The following is a 24,131-nucleotide window of genomic DNA, read 5'->3' as shown; positions in this document are numbered from 1 at the left end:
TTGTAACCCAAGAGCCATGTTTACAGAACTCTTTCACACCCCCTGACAGGTTTAACAGAATGATTCTGCTTAGTCTACCAGTAATGAGGTGTTGAGACCGATTGTTATCGGTTATGTTTTGCATAATCTTGTACATTTGTCTCATGATGTAAATATTTAACTACAAGAAATCAGATTCATATTAAGGTTAAGATGTATTTGTTATCTGCTTATGTCTTTAGGTCCAGCGCCACATCGTCAGAATGGACCAGTGACGGATGATGCTGAGGCTCAGAGGAGGTGTGGACCCTCTAAAGATCTTTACCATTATTTATTATATTAAATGAATCATGTTCCTTGTGGTTTTAGATATTGAACACTTTTTTGAATTACCCAAATAAAAAATCCACTCCACAAGTGCAAAGAATAAAGTAACACAAAAGAAGATATTTTGAAGAATGTTGTTAAACGGCACCCATTCACTTGCACTAGTTTTGTGTCCATACAATAGAAGTAAATGGGTGCCGTTGCTGTTCGGATACCAACTTTCTTAAAAAAATCTTCTTTTGTGTTCTGCAGAAGAAAGAAAGTCATCCGGATTTGAAATGACATTTTTGGGTGAACTGTCCCTTTAAGCCATGGCAATGTGACATCACACTCTGTTTGAGCATCCCAGCGTTTTTATATTATAGCCCAATATTCTATCTGTGTCAGTCAGTAAATGTTTTGTGGCCTGTAACTGTTTCAGAAATGACTCATCAGGTCAACATCCTTTATTCACGTCACATATTTACTGTCATTAGGATTAGGAACACATGTTGTGGATGGGTTTGTGCCCTCTACTGATCAGATGAAAAGCTGCAGTAACTGATTTGCTTGACAAATTTGTTTAACAGATTGTTGTTGTTTATTGTTGTTTGTTAAACCATTTTTGATACAAGTAATCATTTGCCTCTAGGCAAATGATGGACCAGCATCAGATGCAGATGGAAAGAGAACGAAGAACTTCTGGCTCTGCAGGTAGATACCACACCTCAGGGAATATGATCTGAGATCATCATGGACAGTTAGCTGGCTTGCACACACTCAAAAAAGCACACGCTAATGTACTCTGCAGACATCATTGTTTGCTTGGAGAAGTTTTAATACTGAGAAATATCAAATTCCCTGAAACAGCTCCCTGGTACAAACAGTACATAACGTAAAGCAGCTGCCAACTCATTCATTCACACATTCTCTCTCTGTTTCTGACACTTCTGAAGCATTCGTTGGTTCAGTCAAGATCAGTTTTGTTCACACTGCCATATACTGCATTTTTTTCTCTTTTGGTGAATCTCACGAAACCTGTCACAAACTTGGTCATATTTTACTTCAAAAGAACGTAATGTATATATATTTTGGTCAAAGATAGTGAAGTCCACTTTTAGGACCCCTGTACAATTCTCATTACTGAAGTTAAATTATTTAAATGGCAATCGTAGTTGTTGTCCAGACTCGAATACTGTTTGCTGTAGTTCTCATAGAAAAATCCTATACCTAAATATATGTAACCTATGACATATAACCTAGACATTCTTGATAAAAAAACAATAGAACCATCACAGAAATTCTAATCATTTACATTAAAATAATATTTTGACCATTAGCTTTTTCTATTAAAACCATTACGAAATTCCTTTTCGTTGTGTGTTTTGTGGATTATTTTAAGAGGTTTAATACTGATTTATTGGTTGCCATCTGTCAGCTAGAGAACATTCCACCTATAGAATCCATCATATACCCATAGACACCATAATAGTTTCCGATAAAACCAATACAATTCCAACTATAACCATTAAATCCATAAAAAATGATTGTGTTTTGGGCACGGATGTTTTTGTGAGATTCACCCGATTGTGAGTTAAAGGAACAGTTCACCCCAAAATAAAAACTCTCATTATTTACTTACCTAGAGTTGTTCCAAATCTGTATAAATGTCTTTGTTCTGATGAACACAGAGAAAGATATTTGGAAGAATGCTTGTAACCAAACAATTATTGCCCCCCTTAACTACCATAGTAGGAAAAGTGTCTTCGTAAATTTCTTTGTTCTGTTGAACACAAAAGAAAATATTCAGATTTGGAACAACTCGAGGGCGAGTAAATGAAGATAGAATTCTTATTTATGGTTGAAATGTCCCTTTAATATTCTTATTACATGCTGAAAATGCACATTGTGCGTGTTGTCCATGTCATCTTTTTCAGTTTCCTTATACTTTGATGCTTAATTTTGCTCACGTTTCTCTCTTTTCGTTTGTCATTTGTGTTTGTCACTTCCTCTCTTTCTTAGTCTCCACCCTTCAGTTTAAAGTGTCACCATCTGCATCTCACGCCGAAAGCATACCGCATGACCCCAGACAATATCGGGCTAACACTCTCCCCCCTTCCTACGCTCACGCTATCCCCGCCACACCTTCCTCGTACACCTCCCCGTCCTCCTCTCAGGAACGGGAGAGTGGCTATCGCACGGTGGACTCCCCTCATAAAAAGGCCCAGCTTACCACTTCTCTGGCTTCTGCCTTTTCTCCCGTGCAGCCGGGAGTGACTCCTCCACCACGCAACGTCAAACAAATTCCTCTTTCCCCTCCGTCTACCTTCCACCACCAGGATTCTGCTCCCAAACATGCCACTTGGTCCTCCACCCACATGTATGCCCCTTTGCCTTCCGCCTCGGCCCCTGTAATAATGGCGGTGCCCTTTAAGCAGCCAGTTCTTCCTGTCGCCCTGCCCCTCCAGGCCCTCAACAACGGTCCTATAGCATCCACTAACACATCCCACTTGGAACCTGTGACACACCATCCGCCTTCCAATGGTCAGCCAGAGGAATACTACCCTTACCAAACTCCTCCCACGCAAGTCATCTCAGGAGCTCCACACCACCCACACTATTCCATACAGGAGTCGTCCTGCCCCCTACCCTCTCTCATTGGCCACAACTCCCTCCACCCGCAATATGTACATCAGGCCACGCCCTCATATGACACCACACCCGTTTTGTCTGAAGGGGCCACGCCCAAGATGTCTCCTTCACCTGTTTATCAGAATACCACAGCACCTGTCAGTAAGTATTTCAGACACATTGGTGCCCCCCCAGCAGCACAGAACAGATTTAACAAACCTGTCCTGCAGCACTATGATGATGACATGCCTGTGAAACAGTCCTGGCATTGTACTGAGCCCGGTTGCAATTACAGGGTCATCGGCATTGTCAATAATTCTGCTGACTTTTGTTTGTGCTGTCAGCTAGTTTCAGAGAAAAGCAGCTCCCTCACTTTCTTTGTTCTGAATAAAAAGCTAAATATCCTATTTTAAAGGAAAACATTCATCCACATCTCATTAATGTGTATGTGTTTGAACAAATGTGATTTGTCAAATTTCTTTTGTCTGTTTCTTAAATTGGTGCATCACACTTTAAACTAACCTTAAATTCCAGATTTTTTCTCTTTGTATATTTTCCTTGCTGAACTTAAAGGTGACGTGTGTCTTTTTTTGTAAAGCACTGTTTTTTTGACCATTCAGACTAGAGGTGTAAAGTACTTTTAGTCACAAGGATCAAGTATCTGTACCTTATCAGTGTTTTCACTAAGAAAAATTACTTTTTATCCAACTGCTTTTGATAAATACATGTCAGTTTTTTTCATTTAAAAAGTACAAAAAAAACATACATTCTTACTTTTACTTAAGTAAATTTACTTAAAAAGGGTTTTACTTCATTAAAAGAGACCATAGGCTAAATAAAAGTAGGCTTCACTATGCTGCATAAACAGTTTTTGTTTCAGGATATAGCATATCATTTAATGATTTATCACCCTGTTTACACTGAACAATACTTTTTGGGAACTGAATATAGGTTTTTATAGGAATCAAATGCTGTTTTATAAGAGAAGGCAGTTGGGAATGTCAAGGATAGGATTTATTTACGACATTACTACTAGTATTAATATTTTAAAACAGATACATAAATATTGATGTTTACTTTCTTTAGCTTTCAGGTTTCACCCTTTAAAACAAGACTTTAATTGAAATAACACATTTTAAAGGAATAGTTCACCCAAAAAATTGTCCCAATTAACTTTCCATGGTCCTACTATGGAAAGTCAATGGGCACCATTTTTGGATGAACTATTCCTTTAACTGCCATATAAGCCTATGATGATGATATACATCGTAGTAATTATAAAGAAATAAATAAAAACATTAAACAATCTTGTAGATAAAATAAAATAAATCAGTTGTGTTTTTTCTATTCATTCTACGTAAACTATGACTGTGGTAAAACTCTGTAAAACTTTGCTAAAACTGTCTCTGTAATGTTGTAGAAAGTACACACTTCACTTTTAAGACAACTCAAGTGTTTACCATTACAGTGTATTTGTGTTCAAAACATTTGTGTTTTAGCTCAACAACAAAGGTTACATAATGAAGCAGCATCTCTTCTTTCTTTCAGGCGGTCCTCCTCTTCCACCCGGCCATCCTTCAATGCTATCATCCATCCCTCCCATTCTCCCCCCTACCCCAGCATCCATTGCAGGTCCACCAGCCCCTCCGCCACCTCCTGGGCCTCCACCTCCTGGTCCTCCACCACCTGGGCCACCACTACCCGGGCCTCCCCCGCCTGCCACAGTACCCCCGCCAGCCCCACCTCCACTGCCGGCTTGTGGAGGTCCTACTCCATCAGGACTGGCTGCAGCTCTCGCTGGAGCCAAGCTGCGCAGAGTGCAGCGGGTGAGTGTTGTGTCATTGGCATTGTATTTCAACAAAGGATAAATAACTTTTAATGTTTTTTTATGGAATGATTTTGTTTAAAATGATTTCATTTAATGATTGTTCATTAAAGCAATCAAAAAACTACAACTCGACAATGATAAAATCAATAATTAATGTATTAAATGATATTAAAACCCACATCACTGATTGTTCTATGTTTTATCGTCCCCAGCCTGAGGAGAGCAGCAGCAAAAATGATGCTAACCGCTCAAGTGGGGGCAGTGGAGGAGGGGGTGAGGGTCTCATGCAGGAGATGCATGCCATTTTAGCACGGAGGTTAGATCAAATTCCTTTTCCTTTTTTTTTTTTTGAGTTCATTTGCAAAAACAGATAACTTACGTTTTTTAGGTGCATTCCAAGTGTAATAACTTAAACATTAGTAGTAATTATTTAACGTAATTAATATTAACAAGAATACAATTAACAAAATAAGAACACGATAAAAACATGATTTCAGAAAATATCTGTTTCTACAAATTAACTCTTTATTTACTACAAATTATTTGTTGTTATGCAAACTTTGATTGAATAAAAATGGTGTCTTTTCATAGGAGGAAGGCCTCAGAGAAACCAGAAGAGAGTCAAAACGTATGTCTCAACACACATGACTGTGTATTTTTAACGTGTCATTCTAAGCAACGTTCAATCTAACAGTGGTTCAACTTGTATTTTTTGCAGGAAGAATCCGGTGGTTCCCCTTCATCTGCCTCACGTGGTTCAGGCCCACAAAATTCAGCAGGTGTTTATTTGATTATGACTTGAGTTTACCTTGTTTAACACTAAAAGACTGCTTCTAGTAATAACCCACTTAAAGGGACAGTTAACCCTAAAATAAAAAAAACTGTCATAATTTACTTCGAGTGACTCCTGAGATTGGCGCAGGCTCCCCGTGACCCGAGGTAGTTCGGATAAGCGGTAGAAAATGGAATGGAATTTACTTCGAGTTGTTCCAAATCTGTATAAAATGTCTTTGTTCTGATCAACACAGAGAAAGATATTTGAAAACAATGCTTGTAACCAAACAGTTCTTGTTGATTATTGACCACCATAGTCGGAAAAATGACAATGGTTGTCAAAAGTGCCCCAGAACTGTTTGCTTTCCTACATTCTTCAAAATATCTTTTAAAAGTCATTCATAAAGCTATTTTTCCTAATATTGTAGTCAGTGGTGGCACAGAACTGTTTGGTTAAAAGCGTTCTTCCAAATATCTTTCTCTGTGTTCATCATAACAAAGACATTTATACAGATTTGGAACAACTCAAGGGTGAGTAAATGAAGACTTTTGGATGAACTGTTTCTCCAATGCAGTCGAAATAGTTACATTTCTAAAGCTGGTTAAGCTTTATCGCTAGAATTTTTTTCTGTGGTACCAGCTACATTTTTTTGTGCATTTCATAACCCACAGTTTATCTTTTTAAAAAGCGCACACATTTGATTTAGTGAGCCAAAAAAATCCAAAGAATTTACTGAATGAAACGCTCCTTTCAGATCCCGTGAAGAAGCCTTGGGAGCGAGCGAACTCTTCAGAGAAGTCCTCAGCATTGTCAAGGTAAATATTTGACAGGTTTACAGCGTGATACACATTCACTATTTATTCAGTCCCTTGTCTCCCGACTCTGATGTTTAATGCTTTGTTATTTTTACAACTTTTGAAAACTGAAGTTTGGTCTCGGGTGAGGCATTCCATGATGGATTGCATCATAGAAATATTTGAAATAGCTGATTTTATCAAGCTTTATGGTTCGTGGGTGTAAGTAAATGACTCGTTTGTCAATAACGTTGGTGACGATAAGGAAGTTAATCCCAGGGCAACATAAGCATGATGTTACCTGAAAGCAGGTTTTTCTTGCTCTTTGACAACTAAGAAATGTAGGCTGTATGTTTTGTGTAAGCTCACGTTGTGCGTTTGTGTAAACACACCAAACGGCCTCAAAGCCGAACTTTCTTTGAAGATAGAGAAAACATTTTAATGTTGAAAATATATAGAAATATCTAGAAACTTTTAGATTTCTCATTATTTTGCCTTGATGTATTGCATGTTAAATGTTTGTGATTATACAGGGCGAAACAAGCTGGAAGCACCAGTGACGGGGAGTCGTCGGACTTTGACAGAATGAAACAGGTATGTTCAGAGTATCTTTCAGTCAGTATCTGTGTGTTGTGTTGCACAAAAAAAAAATGGGGGCTAACCGGTTTCCTCACGATTACAAAATCTGTTTAATTCTTAAGGAAATTTTGGAGGAGGTTGTTCGAGAACTGCAGAAAGTAAAAGAAGAAATAATTGATGGTAGGTTCAGAAGAGTATAAGTTTAATAAAAACTCGATATTTTTGACGTTTCTGAATATTTTTGTCTCTTTCTTTTAGCCATTAGAAGGGAACTGCTAAGAATCGGTTCCACATAAGTCTTCTGAAATGTCAATTGCGACGGCTGATGACGACTGAAGGTTCGAGGAAGTACAGAAAAGCGCACATGAAGAATTCTCGCATCATGTCTGCAACAGAAAAGTTGCCATTCGGTTGCAGAAATGCTGTGCAGAAACGAGGCATTACTGAGGAAGGGGGAAACAGAAGCATAAGGGGTTCGAGTGAGTGAACGAGCAGACCTTCACACTGAATTTTCTATTTTCTTCGGAATGAACGTTATGAGACTGTCCACTGCGCAGCTTGCTGCTCTCGCTCTTTCATGTCTTAAAGTCAACAAGTTGGAAATTAATGGAAATATTTTTGTTTTATAAGTTTATACGGTTTTATTTTTTTCTTGGTCATTGTTATTATGGTTAAGAATTGTATTATATTAAATGGGAGAGGTACAAAGTTGCACGACAGTTATTTTTTATATTACTGTTCTTATTCTTTGGTTTTAACAAGTACGGATGGCACGCATTTGTGCTAAACTTTCAGCAAACTACTGCACAATTAAACCAGTTTCTGATTTGTTTTGTGGCCAATGCAGAAATTTAGTGGACATTTTAACTTAATTTGAAGGTAAGATGAGATGGAGACAACACAAAAAGTATTTGGTAAATCTTACAATGTATCCTGATTTTAAAAGCTGGCAGATGTTGACGTGATGAACTCAGTAATGGATTAAACTGTGAACATTGAATCTGTCCAATGAGTGTGAAACTGATGATGGAATTAAAAAGAACAATCGTCACATGTTTTCCCCCTACAAGTCCATAAAAAGGTCTCGAGTATTTGTCCATTCAAATTCATCATGCAAGCATTTTTTCTCTTAAGCCACTGCGAGAGAATAACATTTATTAATATACAGATTCTAAAACATTTCACAGGAGGTGCTTAGAAGAGTTGTCAGTGCCATCGACAGAATACGAAACAAAGTTTTTTTATAATAAAGGTATTTCTACTTAAGCAACAAGAAAATAACAATTAAATAATTAGTTCTCAAAAACACATAGCTAACAAAAACACATTGCGAGTCAGCTTTAACAAAGATTTCACCAGCGCCTCCATCTTCGTCTTAAGCCCCCAGATGAAGCTTCTCAGTCATTAGATGTTGAATATACCAAAATGTTACTGGACTCAAGAGAGGTTAAAGACAAGATGATACACAAACAACTGTATTGAGGTCATGTGCACTTCCCATTTCGTTGAACATGTTAACCATGGGAAGAGTATCAAGTCATGTTCTAATCCGAGGTGAAAGAATGGAAATATCTTTGAGAAGAGCTTTCATACACACAACAGTTTTTCATGAACCGTGTAACAATCTGAATTCCAGGAAATATACTTAAATGATGAGTCAATTACCATTATCTATCGAGTATAATTCAATATAATGAAATTGTTGTTTGTGAAATATTGTTTGCAGGTGCATCTAGCTGTTATGGGTCACCATGCAACGGTTTTGTTATCAAGCAAACGCTAAAGGTCTGCAAGTGCCAATTATGTTTCGGTTTTAGTCTAGCACTTTGTACAAATACTTCGTGTCATGTTCGGTTACATCTGTAATCCAACCTTTTTTATTCCTTTTTGCCAAGTTTGTATTGTCTCTTGATTCTGGCGTAGGGCCCGATGCTTTCATCAAACACAAAGTCCCAAAGCACGCGCATCCATGAAGTGTGTTGAGGCAGTGAGTCGTAAAACTCTGCTGCGATTCTCTTGACCTGTGAAATGAGAAACGACAATAAGAATACGCTGTAACATCATTTGATACTGTTAGGTAATACATTATTTGAACAATATAATACATGTACCAAGTAAAACTAGGTGAGGCAGTTGTCCATTTAAATATTAACAGACATCATGTAATGCTTAACTCAGTTTGGTGACAGGGGCTTATTTACACTGAAGGTGTAGAGATCAACATGACATTCTCCTGGGCCATGTCTTTGATGCCGTTACTTTTTGCCATGCCTTCCTAAATTCCTCTCGATGTTGAGCTTTAGTTTACAACATTTTTAATGCATCTTTAAAAAATATTTAAATGGAGTGAAGATGTCCATCTTTCAACGATTGGCATCACTTTTAGGTATTTCTATATGCGCTTTTTATCAGCCGATCACCTGTGTCTAGCAGGTTAAATGCCTCATGGAAAATCCCAAAACAACATCTCCGCAGTGAAATAACATCTTACCTCAGGTAATTTGCTGCCAGGAATGCTGGGGAAGTCATGGTGCTCCATATGGTATCCCACATTGAAGGTGATGTAGTTGAGAGGGCCGTAGTAAGAGTAGGTTTCGTGACCTTTGAAGAACATATAGTGCTCGGCAATGAAGTGTCCAGAGATGGGGTGTAGGCCCATGCACAGAATAGAACCAGAGATGAGATACACGATAGGCTTCAGACCCCAGAAATAGTAGATGATAATGTCCACCACAAACTGCACGAGCGCATTCATCATCTCCAGCTTGGTCACAGGTTTGGGGTTCACGATCAAGGGGCGGAGCGCGTAAAACAGAGGCTGAAGAAAGAGCCACACCACCTTCCTTACTGGGGTGCTGAAGAACCAGCCCTCGATGTCGGTGGCAATGTCGACGTCCAAGCCATCTCCTCCAAGATAGCGGTGGTGATCGATGTGGTACTTCTTGAAGGAAGCGGAGTAAGGCAGGCCGATGGGCAGATTGGCGAACATGGCAAACCAGCGGTTACAGCGTGTCTGTTTGTTCCCAAAAGCCACGTTGTGTGAAATGTCATGGATGGCAAGAGTCAGAGAGTGATTGATGCAACCACCGAACGCATACGCCCAAAACAGCACCCATTTCCAGGAGAGGTCATGAACCATGTAACATGCCAGGAGCTGGGTCAATACCATTCCTGACACGACCCATTTCAGCTGGGGGTCGTGACCCATCAAAGACTTGATTTCTGGATACTTTGCTTAAGAGAAAGAAAAGGAGGAAAACAAGCAAATATGTAATTTAATAGTGGAATAGAGAATATGTTTTAAGGTCGGATAGATTATTTTGCTACAATTGCTTCCAAATCATTGGCCGTAATAAAGTGATTCATTTAAAGATCTTTTTACATTCATTTCTACTGTTGAAAGTCATGAGGTTTAAAGTGCTGTCTGTACTTTTGTTCAAGGGATTATCATAGAAGTTTATGAAAGGATTGTTCAAGGATTTGATTATGTTTTCCAATTAAAGCCACAGACTGCACTTTAAGCCTTAACGTCCAAATTAAAAACAGAGCGATACTCAACGTAATGATGCTGGCGTCACTAAAAGCCGGTTTTCATCATTCTTGTATTCACACTTTTAACATGATTTAAAAGATGCAATCGTAAGGAATAAAGTATGGTAGTACTTGTCTTAAACTAAAATAAAAGATTGAAGTCCATATTTCTCTTAGAGTTGTTACTGGGGACCTAACAGGTTAAGTCAAGTTGTTGCATAGGAACCCAACCAATTACTAATTGGTCCCACCAGGGATAGACTCCATCGGCCTCGACGATGCGTTTTTGTTATTGGTAGATATGTTTGCTCTGCAGATTTTTTATTGTAGACGTCATTCAGTGAAACATCTAAAAAGGGAGTCGGCAGGAAAGCTTTGATTCGTGGATGCCACTTTCACTCGCATCATTTCAGTCATGTGGAAAAATCAGTACTTCAGTTAAAAAACTGCTGGTTTATTTGATGTATTTGGGTTTACATTTAATCCTCTGTGAAATGGTTAACTTTTGTTCACTTAAGTCTTATACTTGAATGAAAACCACATGGAAATTTAATTACAGTATTTAAATTAACCGAGATATAATTACCCTAGATGCTAGATACAATTTTCTTCTGTAGAGAAAGTATGGTTATCCATGTCCAGTGCACATTACTCCAAAAAACCCTGGGGCCTCATGTATCAAAGCCGTGTACACACAAAAACTTTGCGTATGCCAGCTTTCACGCTCACGGTCGGCTGTACAGTGAAACTAACGTGAGAATGTGTGTTCCTCCACGCCAAATTCATATCTGGCGTAAGTTTTTTTGTGCGCACGCACATTTACAGCTTTGTCCGTACGCAATGTTTTAGTACGGAATCAACTCAAGTCTTCGTCCATGAGGCCCCTGTTTCATTGATATTTCTTTTTGCACCAAGTGGTCCGAGCTGAATTTAATGGAACGGCTATTGACGGTTTCATCGGATGCACGGGTTAATAATTCATCCATTTATTTTTTATTTAATTTATATATTTATATTTTATTGTATATGAATTGTTTTAAATTTAAACTGCTCAACAGTTATTGATTCTTTGCCGACGTCTACTGGAAGTCACATTTGGGCCACAGAACGTAATTTTTTGGAACGTCTATACATGTACCTATATTAGGTGTGCCTACTTTATCTATGTGGCTAACTATTTTTGTTGTTGTTCCTTTAGTGAAATATCCAATTTTATGTATCATTTTTGATACGTCTATCCACTTGCTTGTGGAAATATGTCAAAAAGACAATTTCTATAGGGGGTACGGTGTGTTTATTTCTGTACATCTGACACACACAAGTTGGACATAACACTTTTGCATGCAGTTTGCATAATGTATGGATGCAAATTGTACACACCATCTGTGTTTTGGCAACAGAAGTTTCTTCTTGAAATATTTGTATAATATGTGTTATCCGCCAAAGGCTAATAAAGGAAAAATCAATTAGTTACTGTTGATCCAAGTGACACATGGCCACGCCTTGTCTACCTTTAACAGGCAAATGTTCCATATTTCAAATAGTGTGCTTTTTGTTTGGACTTTACATTTTACATACTGGTCAAACAAGTGGGTTTCACATAACAATCACAGCTGTGCCTATGACAACAACGTTAGGACTTTACGTGCAGCGATGTAGTCATAAGATTATTGCGTGCATCCTTTCTTGCCCCGATGAGTCTGTTGTTATCTCCAGAACATAAATCACACCTGTAATGGGCCTCATTGTGTCATGGAAACACACAAACAGGTCTGTCATAAAGGTGGTGTTTGTTTTAGTTTCCACTTAAAGATTCTGAGGGTAAGGAATATTGATTAGGCAGAGCTATGACACAGAGTTTCTGAACATTGTCCAAGTTCGTCTGTGTAATGAGTAACCAAATGCTATAAAGTATGAAAAATAACTACTACAACTGCGCTCAAATGCTTAAAAAACAGAGGTGATGCTTTGCCATTAAGATGCTTTATAAAAAAACTCTACTTGGTTGACATATTGTGAAAAAAATATTTGCCTTACTAACAAGAATTCAAATCAGCGCTGGTTGCAACAAATCTCTTATGAATGACTTAATAACCTCTTTACAATTGTTGAAAGAAAAATGCAAAAAACATTTTTTTACAGTATAAAGTTTTTTTACAGCTGTGAGGTAGAATTTTATTTGTGAAAATTCTTTGAAGAGAAATAAATTAAAATCCCTATATAAAATGTATCATCATTAACCCTCGTCATTACGTCATACTCTTATGAATGTTGTGTAAGGGTTACGTGACTTACGTCTAACCATTGTGTCATTTCAAACCTGTATGACTTTTTTTTCTCGCCCAAACACAAAACATATAGACATATCTTTAAATATCTATTATATATTATTAAACATTATTATATATACTAACATACATTAGCATATATTAGTTTATATATTGAAGATATTTAGAAGAATTTTGGTAACCAAACAATTCTAGCCTTCATAGACTTTCATTCTATGGACACAAACCACAGAGACATCTCTCCAAAATATATTTTGTGTGTACCTCAGAAGAAAAAGAAAATCATACACATTTGAACGACAGTTATTTTGGGGCAATCTAAACATCCCTTTAAAGGCTTTGTCGATGTTTATTTTACACAAAAACGTCCATGCCAACAAAAATCTTCCTTGTCTGAAGACTATAAAAGAAAACATGATTCTTATTTTAAGAGCTTGAGGTGTAAAACCAAATGAGCTAGTTTACTATTTCATAAGAGGGTTTTTGAACCACACGACGATAAAGATGAACATATAACACAGAAGATTGCCTTACACACCCTGAAGAAACACTTTGCAAGGTGTGAATAGTTCAATGTGGTCTGTCAAAAAAGATAAATTCTTGAGATCATATGTAAATGTTGTGCAGTTGCGTAATAAAGTTTGAGAAATCAAGATGCTACTGTAAATGTGTTAATGGGGAAACTGAATTTATGATAGCTTTAAGAGCGTGACATGGTATAAAGTCATAAGACTAGCATGTGTCCTCCTGTAACTAAGCAAGCCCCAATGCAATTGTTAAAACAGCCTGGCATCAGTTTACACAAAAGTATAATCCACTCCAGTCATTGTGTGATAGATGTGCATACCCCTGGCAAAACATGTTTTTTTTTCATTTTAATTACATGTAGAAGTGAGAGGAGTGAATAATGAGGGATTACCCAGCTCACTTAGCATGTAGGTAAATAAAAAATACAACTAAAATGTTACACGCTCCCTTTTCACACTACTGTCGTTTACACAATATAATAAGTTACCTGAAGCAATTTTGTGTCTTTCAATGGACTTAGCATATTCGGCAATGTATTTTACTCAATTAAAATGAAAGTATATGGGTGTTATGTGAAGGAAACATAAGGATCGAAACAGGGCATGTAAAACATTGTTGAACTAAAAACACCGACTCTTTATTTCCAATATTGACATCTACCCAAAATAACACGCATCCGCACGCGCACAATTTTGGTACTTTTCACTCTTTAATTACAGTCCTGTAAGATCTGACATTTAAACGTCATCTAAAATGTCTGTATTGCTATGTGACCACTGACAGTGTACTGTCAAATCATACGTATACTTCTTTAATGTGACATCGACAAAATCACAAAATATTATAATAACGTTAAGTGCTTCATTTCTTGGTTTAAATACATTTACTAACACGAGCTGTAAATCCAGGTAACAAGAAGTAATATTCCAAAAAATGATGTAAGTTAATGGGATCAGACACTTTTTTCAACTCAACTATTTTACTTCAAATGCTAAGTTTTAGCGCAAACTCCTCTTCATATTCTGCCGCCGTACAGGTCTCGTTATGAATTTATTCAATCTTACCTAAAATTTCTTTTCTTCTCCATGTGTGTGGCTGCTCGTTGTAGACCCATTCAAAATCCCGGCGTCCACCTGCTTTGCCCATTTTACACCTCTGTGCTGCTTGTAATGATGTCAGGTGAGTCTGCCTTACTAGACTCGTTTCGGACACGCCCTCTTAGATAAGAGGCGCTGAAGGTGTGCCGGATGGGTGAGTGAATGTATGGCAATAACCAACTTCAACCGAAACCCAACGAACTATAGTTTGTCAGATTTGCCTGAATAAAAATAAGAAAAAGCCAGACTGTGCAATCTGCTTCTTCCTATTAAAATGTTGCTTGCCACAGATTGGGGGAAACTGTCGTCTGTATTTTGCTATGTGTTTTAAAACATACGAGTGGTGATATTTAATGAAGATAATAGACAGTCAGTTAACAAGCTATTCAAAAAGCTATTTCACAGCCTTTTAATTCTAGTCGCAACATTTACTTCAGTTCACCACAAGGTTGTGCTGTTTAATAACAGATACAGCATTATAAAATAAAAGTATTAAAATAAAAAATCGTAATCAAAGATTACACTTACATTAACAGTCTTTTCAGCAGACTCAAGCACTACAGTCACTCGATGTTTATTTATAAACCACATCTAAAAACAGCAGAAGAAGACCGACATGCATTGGATAATAAAGAACCAATAAACATACTATAAACCAATCAGCAAAGAAATGTTAGAATAACGATCACTTTTTTTTTTAGACGAGTCAACATTAAACCATAAACATTTAATGTAAAATCTCAAAAAAATGTCAACTTGTTAGAATTAGGTCAAATGAAGAACCCGATCTCGCGAGATTTCGTGTGCCTGGTTCTCATGCAGTCCGTGAACGGGAGTCGGTAATGTGGGACGGAGTTTTGCCTGTTTGTTAGTAGAGAAGGCGGGGGAGAGTGGGTCGCTGACTTGACATAGGGGTTGCATTAATATAGTTTTGAGAGCAAGAAAGCCGATTATGGCGTCGGGTGAGACACTGTATATCGAGGCCGACGGCTCTGAAATGCCGGCCGAAATAGTGGAATTGCATGAAATCGAAGTTGAGACCATCGAGACCACAGTGGTTGGCGGAGACGACGACGAGCACCAGCCGATGATCGCGCTGCAGCCTCTGGTTACAGACGATCCCAATCATGTCAACCATCAGGAGGTTATTTTGGTGCAAACTCGAGAAGAGGTCGTGGGCTGCGATGATTCAGATCTCCACGGAGATGATAGTTACGAGGATCAAATTCTCATTCCTGTCCCCGTCCCGGTGGCAGAAGAGGACTATATAGAACAGACTTTAGTTACTGTGTCTGGCAAGAACGCGTCTGGCAGGGTGAAGAAAGGTGGAGGCGGCGGGAAAAGAGTGATCAAAAAGAGCTTCTTAAACTCCGCGGAAGCGAGCGGACGCAAATGGGAACAGAAGCAAGTGCAGATAAAAACATTGGAGGGGGAGTTTTCCGTCACTATGTGGGCATCGGGTAAGTTTTGACAGTGTGCAAGATTCATATCAAGTGCTTTGTTCTCGCGTACATTAACAGGGCCTCGTGTGGGCCTCTTGTCCTCGTTTCCGTATTAAGTTGCCCGATCGCCTGGTGCTAGGAGCGATTTTCCTGACATAAAGTCTGTTATTATGGTGGTCCCGGTCTAAATGTTTTTGTTTTGATGGAAGCCATGTTTTAAGTGCGGATGGGCGCCGCCATATTCCTCCAGACCATTATGGCGGCGGCCCCGAAAGATGGCGCGTGTCTGAGCGGGTAAAGATGGCGGAGAGAGGCGCTGTGAGTGCGCTTCGCTACTGCAGGCCTCAATGGCGCAGCTCCCTTTGAAGAAGGGGAGGGACTGACGTCGAGACACACGATCTGCTTGCATGCAAACTAGCAGCCTTACAACGTGTCTGCCCTCAATGAACAAATGTTACCGCGTATTTAAATGTAATAACTGAGGAGTCTAGACGCATGTAATGTCTAGAGATTATTTTCTGTTTAGTTAGCGGGGTAGATCTCACGCAAACATCCGAATCTGTCAACACGTACATCATGTAAATGTAGTTCAAAATATTTATGACGATTTAGATTAAACTCTATTAAATCATTTTCAATCATCGCACTGGTTTTATAAGGTGTCGCGATATTCTACGGGTTTTAATAACTCTTCGACAAACGAACAATTTATATTAAAGATGCACATTGCGTTTACATAGTTAAAATATGTCATTAATATTCTCATGTTCTTATCATATAAATCGCTACAGAGATGACGAAATAATTATTTATTACAGTAATTTGCTTGCTTTCAGCTGATGTAACGTTAACAAACTGGATGTGTAAAGAAAAGTCACGTGCTTTGTATGGACTATTCACGGTCGATTTCGTTTTTGTTTGCTGTCCTTGATGTTGTTTAACTTGAATGAATGAATAATTAAATGCTCCCAGTGTTTGATTAGATTGTGAGGTTTACCATTCATACTATTGCTAAGCGTCTGATGTTGTGTTTCGCACAGATGATAAAAAGGATGTTGATGATGAGAATGTGGTGGAGGAGCAGATTATTGGAGAAAACTCTCCTCCAGACTACTCGGAATACATGACGGGGAAGAAACTGCCCCCTGGTGGCATACCCGGCATTGACCTATCAGACCCCAAACAGCTGGCAGAATTTGCAAGGTGGGTAATTTATCCAATTGCATTAAACTGCAGTTGTTTTATATTTTAGCTTTGTATTTTTCATTTCTTGGAAAGTTGCGTTTTGGGAGATACAAGATTGCTTCTTGACAGCGACTATATGTCTGATGACATACAAGAATTTATGCATAAATGTTTTTTTTATAATGCAGAATGAAGCCAAGGAAGATAAAGGAGGATGACTCTCCAAGAACGATAGCATGCCCCCACAAAGTGAGTCATTTTTTGTATCACCCTTGTTAGAATGGGAAATGTTGGTTAACTTGAGTGCATTTCAGTTCTCACCATCTCTTGTGTGTCATAGGGTTGCTCGAAGATGTTCAGAGACAACTCTGCAATGAGGAAGCACCTGCACACTCACGGGCCACGTGTTCATGTCTGCGCTGAATGCGGAAAGGCGTTTGTGGAAAGTTCCAAGCTTAAACGACATCAGTTGGTTCACACTGGTGAAAAGCCTTTCCAGGCAAGATATATTTGTCCATATTTACTATAGAATTTATACATTTGGTTAGATTGCTTAAAATAGCACAAATTGGATTGGGAAATATGAATTAATACAGCTTTTTTTTTTCTTTTACAGTGCACATTTGAAGGCTGTGGTAAACGCTTCTCACTGGACTTTAACTTGCGGACTCACGTGCGGATTCACACTGGAGACAGGCCCTACGTTTGCCCATTTGACGGCTGCAACAAGAAGTTTGCACAGTCCACTAACCTGAAGTCTCATATTTTGACACACGCAAAAGCTAAAAACAATCAGTGAGAACAGTTTGCTAAGGACCCAATTTGATAGCAGCTTCTCGAGCTCCAAAACCCAATTTTTATGTCGTTTCTAAAGCATTTTTTCTAAGAGAATCTCAGTGCACATTTTGATGGGAATTAAAATGTGAATGAGGACCTGACACCAAACTTATCCCATCACGACCTGAAAAAATTTGCCGAAGCTCCCAGCTATGAAAGTTTCTTCTTTTGAAGATGTGATTGTTGATTTGGGACCCTCAAGACTCTCAATCTCCTGAGCCCAAAGAATATGTGTGTCTATTTCTACCAGTTTGCAAAGACTGCTTTTTAGATGTCTTCAAAGTGTGCATATTGTACACTTTTTAGAGCATAGAGCTGTCACAATGTGTGCGTGTGTTGTCCCCGAGACTTAAAACCTGTGAATGCTTTCTTCAAGGAGAATGAAATGCAGTTCAACTTTTTTCAGTGTAAATAGAGCTTTTCTTTGTGAGAGGTATCCTGCAGGTATCTCATTTTGTATACCTGTTCTGTACAAATGTTTTGAAATCATGTAGATAATAGAGATGTCGATTAGAATGTGTTTAACCAATTAAAACTGTTTTATCCAGCTTCAGGAAGTACTACTATACACATGCCTTCTTTTGTAATACAATAACAATCTCCTCAGTATGTGACAAGATGCTTTCCCTTATAATTCCTTTAATTTATTTAATGATATGGAATAAAGCTAAACTCCCCTGTACTGTTGCAAAGAGCCTGACATTTTATCAATGTGTGATTTTTATTTGACTCTTCAAATTCTGTTAAACATGACGTTGTACCAAGTCACGTTGGCTTGAATAGAGAAATGTAACTGCAATTAAACTAAGATTGGATGTAAATATATATCTTTACTGTATGCCTAATATGCAATGCCTATTTATTCACCCCTTTGATTTTACAACATTGAATCAGCTACTTAATACGGCATTTTCTTTTGTCAAAGTGAGAACAGAACTCCATGTAGGGACTGAAGTATTCAGGAATATGAATTTCAGATCAACACAAACCTGACCAGATACATTGAATATAGAACACGGTTCCAAACGTACAGTAACATGTGTGTAGGTTATGTGCCCTAAACATTTGTTTTCATATACTAAGTTTGTCAGGATATATTAACTAATGCCCATGTCTTATGGACTAGTACACCCAGAAATTAAATTGACCACATTATATATTCACCCTCATGCCATCCTATGTATACATGTTTTCCTTCAGCCGAACACAATCTTGAGTAATATTAAATAAAATCCTGGTCCTGGATTGTAATGCCATTTAATTGTGCCCAAAAGCCCATATTTCATCACGTAAGTTATTAATACTTCAAAACATTTCTTCTGAAGCAAGACTATACCTTTGTAAATGAAAACTATTAATATCTTGGGATTCATTTAGTTTAGAGAATATTTGTTGAAGAAAGGAAGACATGCACCCAGATGGCCTGAGGGTAAATTTCATTCTTGGGGGATTATTAATTTATTATTTAAAGAATTGTCACCTAAGAAGGAAAACAAATTTCTGCTTAGTGCCAAGTGGATTAAAAAATTTCATATGTTCATCTTATCTGAAACCTGACTAAAAGATTTCACTTTTGGGAGAACTTTTCCACTCACTACAGTTCCAAGGTTATTCTCTTAAATTATTTTTACTTTTTTAGGAGGCAGATATCTGCCTGTCATCTCTGTTACCAGAAACACACAGCCGTAGCATTTATTTTAAAATAAAACTTTATTTGTTCCTTTATAGAAAAGAAACACTGATCTTAAAAATATTCATGTTTCAACCTTTCTGAGACAATCCATGAGACATTGCATCTTTTAACAAAATCAACATTCAGTGCACTTCAATAGAAAACATTTTGTCACATCAACCATCTAGTTATCTATCTATAGCACATTCCAATCAACATTAAATCCCTGAGGATCTCTTTACAAAGAAACCCAATAAAGAGTACAAATTGGTTTAGGCAGCTCTCATATTCAATAATTTGTCTGACTTTATTACAAGCTTCCACTTTCAAACTCAAGTTTATGACGAAGGGATCTGTTTTCATTGATTTTAAATCTAAAATTGGAAAATGTGGCACTTCAGAGTTTAATTGATCCGTTAAGTCTATGGGCACTGAAACTAATATTTCTAAATATTGGACAGTATTTGTGATATTATCTTTTATGTTCTTGAACGTGTCAGCGCAAACAACTACTAAAACTTATTCTAAACTTATTCTTATCAAACTACTCTCATAGAATTATAAGTTATATGTCCTGTTCAACAGGAAGAGGGACTGTGTGAGATGAACTAATGAGAGGTTAACTTTACATTGTAAGAATGTTGTTTTGTGAAAGACTTGATTATTCACAACAGTTTATGAAATCTCAGTGATATAATATAGTACAAATGCTTCTGCAAAGTTTCAAAAAATTAACTCCTAAAAAAATTTCTTAAAGTTTGTGGAACTTATGCAATTTCACTTAACAGGCAGTGGCTCAATCCATCAGAGCTTTGAGAAGAACAGGGTAGTTGGGTGTTCCCCATCCTGTTACTGGATCCCATGAAGGAGAGGCACAGAAACCCTTGCCTTCAACTTTATCATCCATACAACTCAGATGACATCCCTCGGTTACCTAAAAACAGGAGGCAAAAACAGGTAAATCGTCTATTTGCTGGGAGGAAACGTACAAATACAATAGTAACGAAGGGATGTCAAAAGATTGACTTGCCAGAGGTCAATTTATTTTCGGTAAGAACAATACTGATATAATTTTGATTTACTTCAAAAAGTTGAGGAGACCGAATGGAAAAAGCAATTGAATGTAATGCATGATAAAAACGTACTAACACTTACATCATACAGGCCTTTACCCTGCAATTTGTAAAGGCGAGGGTTGAGAAATCCTAAAGAAGGTAGACCCTTCAGGAAGCGTTGATCATTTATAAGAGAAAGAATTCCTCCTACTACTGGAGTTGAAGCCTTAGAAAAACATCCAGATTAGAAAATAATTCCAGGTCTAGCTCATAAGTAAAACATTAATATAAGAATGAAACTTGTTCTCTGTATATTTACTCACTGAAGTTCCAGAAATGAATGGGATGGGCACACGGTTGGTAACAACCCAGTAATTGTCAGAGAGCGCTGCTAGGTCTGGATAGGCTCGGCCACTAGTGTTGAAATACGTCTGTGGTGGTAGAGGCTTTACACTCTTCAGATATTTTCCAACCGAACCAGTCTACAATGAAAACACAAACAACAGCAACCTTAAAGGAACAGTTCCCCCAAAGAAAGTCTTCCAAATCTGTAGAAATGTCTTTGTTCTGATGAACACAGATAAAGATATTTGGAAGAATGCTTGTAACCAAATAGTTCTTGGTCACCATTAACTACCACAGTAGGAAAAATGTCTTAATGTCATTGTTCCGTTAAACAGAAGGAGATATCTTGAAAATTGTCGGGAAACAAACAGTTCTGGTGCACTTTTGACTACCATTGTAATTTTTCTACTATGGTAGTCAACGGTAGCCGAGAACTATTTGGTTACAGGCATATTCTTCCAAATATATATTCAGAAGAAATTGATACAGATTTGAACTCAACTTGACCGTGAGTAAATGATGACAGAATTTTTATTTTACAGGGTGAACTGTCCATTTAACTGTCTTCCAAATAAACTTTGTCAAACCAAAAAAAAGCCTTTAAAATTCTTTTTTTATCATTGTGGAGGTGTTTAAGACCTGCTTTGCCATTCACACCACACATAATACAGCAATCTAACCTGATAATCTGGCATTGAAAACACGTTACTGAAGCCACCCCCGCTGATGTAATCAGTAACCTCATACGTGACTTTAAACGGATTCTGGAAAGAAGTCCCGCCCACTGTGGTCACATATGGACTTGCACAAAGAGAAGAAAGGACATGATTATTATTATCAACAATATTTGATTATGAATGCTGATCATTTTTTTTTATCACTTATACAGATTGTATAATTAATTGAACCGTGTCTACCTGGATGCAGGAAAACTAGGCCTAAAGGTATTTCTTTCTTTGGTTAGATGTCTGCACCCAGCTCCACTGTCACCTGCATAAAACAAAGAGATCCAGGTGAGCATGTGTGGGTTTTTATTGAGATATTACATCCAGGTAAAAAGTAATATTTTTATGGTGATGAAATAGAGTCCCGCAAAGGCACTTCTTCTTACCAGAGGCGAAGAGCATAGAGATCCCTCGGAGTCCCGCTTTCATGAACTCAATGTTGATTCGGTTCATATAAGCAACAGAAAGGCTGTCTTCATCATCCCCATAGCTGATGGTGTGGACCCAAGGCACAGCAGACATGTTGCTGAGCATTAGCATCCACTGAAGGAATGGCTCCTGGGTCTCATGACGGCCTATGTGAAGACAACAGTGATGCTGCCTATTACTACAAATCCACATTGAACGTATCAGACCAGTCTTGAACAACAGGTAAAAATCTATTTTACGTCCTGGGTGAGATACCTGGATTGGTGAAGACCCATGTGGAAATGTTTGCTCCACTGCTCATGATGTACTCCACGTCCAAACTAGCTTCAATGCCGGCCTTACCGCCACCCTGAGTGCCTACAACCCGCTCTACGGCTGACATGTGCTTGAACCCTCTACCAAACAGACTCATAAACTCAGCCAGGTCTGCGGGGTGGTAATACTGCTCCAAGAACTAACCAGTATACGGTCGAAAGTTAGTGGAGACATTAAGCACAACCACATAATACATTCCAGAATTTTGTTCGAGCATACCTGTGCCACAGCCTGACTGTTGTTTGAAGCAGTGCCCACATCTTTGGCTGTAAGGTTGTAGCGACTCCTGACGACGGATGGTGTAACGCCCAAGTGATACCATAACGATGATTGCCGTTTTCCTTTGAAGCCTTTACTGACAACCCTTCCACGTGGTGGAAAGCGGTGAACACCACCCACTACAAAAAACATGCATTACGAAATAGATCGATACTGACACCATGTCATTTTTAATGCTATGCTCATGTTATTTAGTATAAAATACTACATGAAATGATGTGAGGACTAGGCTGCTCACCAAAGTCTAGATGCTGAAACACATCTTCATGAACGGAGTATAGAGAGGTCGACCTCAACAAAGACTGCCCATCTTTATTATAGCGGCGAAATTTAGTGCCAGGGAGTAATGCTTCTGCAACCCTGAGATGAACAAATAAGAGGGGAAGTCTGTCATATTTCAAAGAAGATTCCAGAAGATTGCTTTAAAGCTTTTGGAGCACTTATAAAGTACTTAAGTAAAGTACTTTATAATTAATAATTACATGAATAAAGTTAAATTGTCCTTACTGGGCAGTCATGGCACACTGAAGAAAGTCACGGGTTACAACCGTGTGACAGTTTTTGACCCCATGACTCTGAAGCCAATGCTGCACTACTTTCTCGGTCAGTTGCGAGGGCTGTGCAAGAGCAGCTACTTCCTCCAAGCTTAAATACTTCCCTAAAATAGAATAATTAAAAGTGAGTGTGAACTGCGTGGTTTCTATTTTTTGTTCTGATAGAAGCTCTTACCGTATTGAGGCGAATCAGGGTCGGACACTTGTTTCAGTAACTCTTTCAAATGATCCACATTTTGCTGCTTCAGCGCAAATGTGAGCTCCACTTCCTCCAAAGGTTTGACCCGTTCTACAAGGATCCAGTCCTTGGGAATACTGAAAAGGGGGATTGAATGAATTATCATGAACAGTATGATCCAATGCGAATGAATATGTGTTTAACGCAGTAAATGTGTCCGCCAAATGATCAAATAAATCAGAGCTCGGGATTAATGGCTATTAAAAAGTGCCAGGTGTCTTACGAAGCATCTTGATCTGGCTCCAGCAGCTCCCCACAGACCAGCCAAATGCAGCTGAGGAACAAAACAAGCCTGTAAGGGAAGAAACAATAACGTCACTTTAAGAACCCGTATGCCTTTGTTGGTTTGATGCAAATGTGTTTAAACTGACTTGCAGCTTTAAACCCCAACAGTCAACTATATAATATATCGTATAGGAAAACATACGAGGTCACGGAGAACATAACAACGCACAGCACGTTCACAGCTGCTTGGGACGGACCATATGACCTCGTGAGCTAAATTGTAGACTGAACGCTTTAAATACACGTTTCAACAAAAATTACTATGAAACTATAACTACTGCAGAATAACAGCCGGTAAAGCACAGTACGTACCGCATTGTTCTTGTATTCGCGTAAGCTGATCTGGAACACAACACCAATGTCAGGAGCGAATGCATAAATCATGTGACAGTCACGTGATCATCAGCTGATCAATTGTTACGCTTTGCATAAAG

The 24,131-nt window shown here is 38.3% G+C and overlaps 4 protein-coding genes across 7 annotated transcripts in view; 2 read left to right on the top strand and 2 right to left on the bottom strand.

Moving 5' to 3' along the window:
* The window catches only part of evla (Enah/Vasp-like a), a 29,159-nt gene extending 21,227 nt beyond the window's left edge, over nucleotides 1-7,932 (top strand). For 2 of the 3 annotated variants that reach the window (XM_056767263.1, XM_056767262.1), the window contains exons 4-14: nucleotides 222-279; nucleotides 938-999; nucleotides 2,308-3,078; nucleotides 4,465-4,742; nucleotides 4,957-5,060; nucleotides 5,336-5,372; nucleotides 5,463-5,523; nucleotides 6,274-6,334; nucleotides 6,847-6,907; nucleotides 7,015-7,072; nucleotides 7,151-7,932. In XM_056767263.1, coding sequence (XP_056623241.1) covers nucleotides 222-279; nucleotides 938-999; nucleotides 2,308-3,078; nucleotides 4,465-4,742; nucleotides 4,957-5,060; nucleotides 5,336-5,372; nucleotides 5,463-5,523; nucleotides 6,274-6,334; nucleotides 6,847-6,907; nucleotides 7,015-7,072; nucleotides 7,151-7,188 — 1,589 coding nt within the window. In that variant the 3' untranslated portion in view covers nucleotides 7,189-7,932. The remainder of the gene's footprint in view (nucleotides 1-221; nucleotides 280-937; nucleotides 1,000-2,307; nucleotides 3,079-4,464; nucleotides 4,743-4,956; nucleotides 5,061-5,335; nucleotides 5,373-5,462; nucleotides 5,524-6,273; nucleotides 6,335-6,846; nucleotides 6,908-7,014; nucleotides 7,073-7,150) is intronic. The other variant, XM_056767264.1, reaches the window with a different exon arrangement.
* A 101-nt stretch (nucleotides 7,933-8,033) lies between these two features.
* Nucleotides 8,034-15,001, bottom strand: degs2 (delta(4)-desaturase, sphingolipid 2). The gene is made up of 4 exons (XM_056767268.1): nucleotides 14,865-15,001; nucleotides 14,304-14,557; nucleotides 9,384-10,126; nucleotides 8,034-8,913 (listed from the first exon to the last, which is right to left on the bottom strand). Exons 2-4 carry the CDS (start codon nucleotides 14,383-14,385, stop codon nucleotides 8,770-8,772), a joined length of 969 nt encoding a protein of 322 aa, XP_056623246.1. The 5' UTR covers nucleotides 14,386-14,557; nucleotides 14,865-15,001; the 3' UTR covers nucleotides 8,034-8,769.
* A 152-nt stretch (nucleotides 15,002-15,153) lies between these two features.
* yy1a (YY1 transcription factor a) lies at nucleotides 15,154-18,645 on the top strand. The gene is made up of 5 exons (XM_056767267.1): nucleotides 15,154-15,796; nucleotides 16,819-16,981; nucleotides 17,152-17,212; nucleotides 17,304-17,462; nucleotides 17,580-18,645. Exons 1-5 carry the CDS (start codon nucleotides 15,289-15,291, stop codon nucleotides 17,760-17,762), a joined length of 1,074 nt encoding a protein of 357 aa, XP_056623245.1. The 5' UTR covers nucleotides 15,154-15,288; the 3' UTR covers nucleotides 17,763-18,645.
* Nucleotides 18,646-19,491: 846 nt separating this feature from the next.
* Nucleotides 19,492-24,092, bottom strand: tpp1 (tripeptidyl peptidase I). 2 transcript variants are annotated; one of them, XM_056767265.1, is made up of 13 exons: nucleotides 24,010-24,092; nucleotides 23,636-23,704; nucleotides 23,350-23,489; nucleotides 23,128-23,278; nucleotides 22,859-22,980; nucleotides 22,561-22,739; nucleotides 22,282-22,480; nucleotides 21,984-22,172; nucleotides 21,790-21,862; nucleotides 21,553-21,673; nucleotides 20,851-21,009; nucleotides 20,628-20,753; nucleotides 19,492-20,406 (listed from the first exon to the last, which is right to left on the bottom strand). In XM_056767265.1, the coding sequence occupies exons 1-13, from the start codon at nucleotides 24,072-24,074 to the stop codon at nucleotides 20,269-20,271; spliced, it is 1,731 nt and encodes a 576-aa protein (XP_056623243.1). In that variant the 5' UTR covers nucleotides 24,075-24,092; the 3' UTR covers nucleotides 19,492-20,268. The 2 variants fall into 2 exon arrangements, with proteins under 2 accessions (XP_056623243.1, XP_056623244.1); XM_056767266.1 differs by lacking the exon at nucleotides 24,010-24,092 and adding an exon at nucleotides 23,840-23,994.
* Nucleotides 24,093-24,131: the final 39 nt, after the last annotated feature.

This window comes from Triplophysa dalaica, chromosome 15 (genome assembly GCF_015846415.1).
Source record: "Triplophysa dalaica isolate WHDGS20190420 chromosome 15, ASM1584641v1, whole genome shotgun sequence".
Taxonomy (NCBI): domain Eukaryota; kingdom Metazoa; phylum Chordata; class Actinopteri; order Cypriniformes; family Nemacheilidae; genus Triplophysa; species Triplophysa dalaica.
This window is presented reverse-complemented; position numbering and strand designations above follow the sequence as displayed.

Excerpts from the sequence above, each read along its gene's own strand:
- degs2 (XM_056767268.1), bottom strand. The coding sequence starts at position 14,385 with ATGGGCAAAGCAGGTGGACGCCGGGATTTTGAATGGGTCTACAACGAG. Across the intron at positions 10,127-14,303 it reads GAGAAGAAAAGAAATTTTAG|CAAAGTATCCAGAAATCAAG; the intron begins GTAAGATTGAAT and ends CTTTCTCTTAAG. Across the intron at positions 8,914-9,383 it reads CTGGCAGCAAATTACCTGAG|GTCAAGAGAATCGCAGCAGA; the intron begins GTAAGATGTTAT and ends CTCATTTCACAG.
- yy1a (XM_056767267.1), top strand. The coding sequence starts at position 15,289 with ATGGCGTCGGGTGAGACACTGTATATCGAGGCCGACGGCTCTGAAATG. Across the intron at positions 15,797-16,818 it reads CGTCACTATGTGGGCATCGG|ATGATAAAAAGGATGTTGAT; the intron begins GTAAGTTTTGAC and ends TGTTTCGCACAG. Across the intron at positions 16,982-17,151 it reads CAGCTGGCAGAATTTGCAAG|AATGAAGCCAAGGAAGATAA; the intron begins GTGGGTAATTTA and ends TTTATAATGCAG.
- tpp1 (XM_056767265.1), bottom strand. The coding sequence starts at position 24,074 with ATGCATTCGCTCCTGACATTGGTGTTGTGTTCCAGATCAGCTTACGCG. Across the intron at positions 23,490-23,635 it reads GAGCCAGATCAAGATGCTTC|TATTCCCAAGGACTGGATCC; the intron begins GTAAGACACCTG and ends CCCCCTTTTCAG. Across the intron at positions 23,279-23,349 it reads CCCTGATTCGCCTCAATACG|GGAAGTATTTAAGCTTGGAG; the intron begins GTAAGAGCTTCT and ends ATTCTATTTTAG.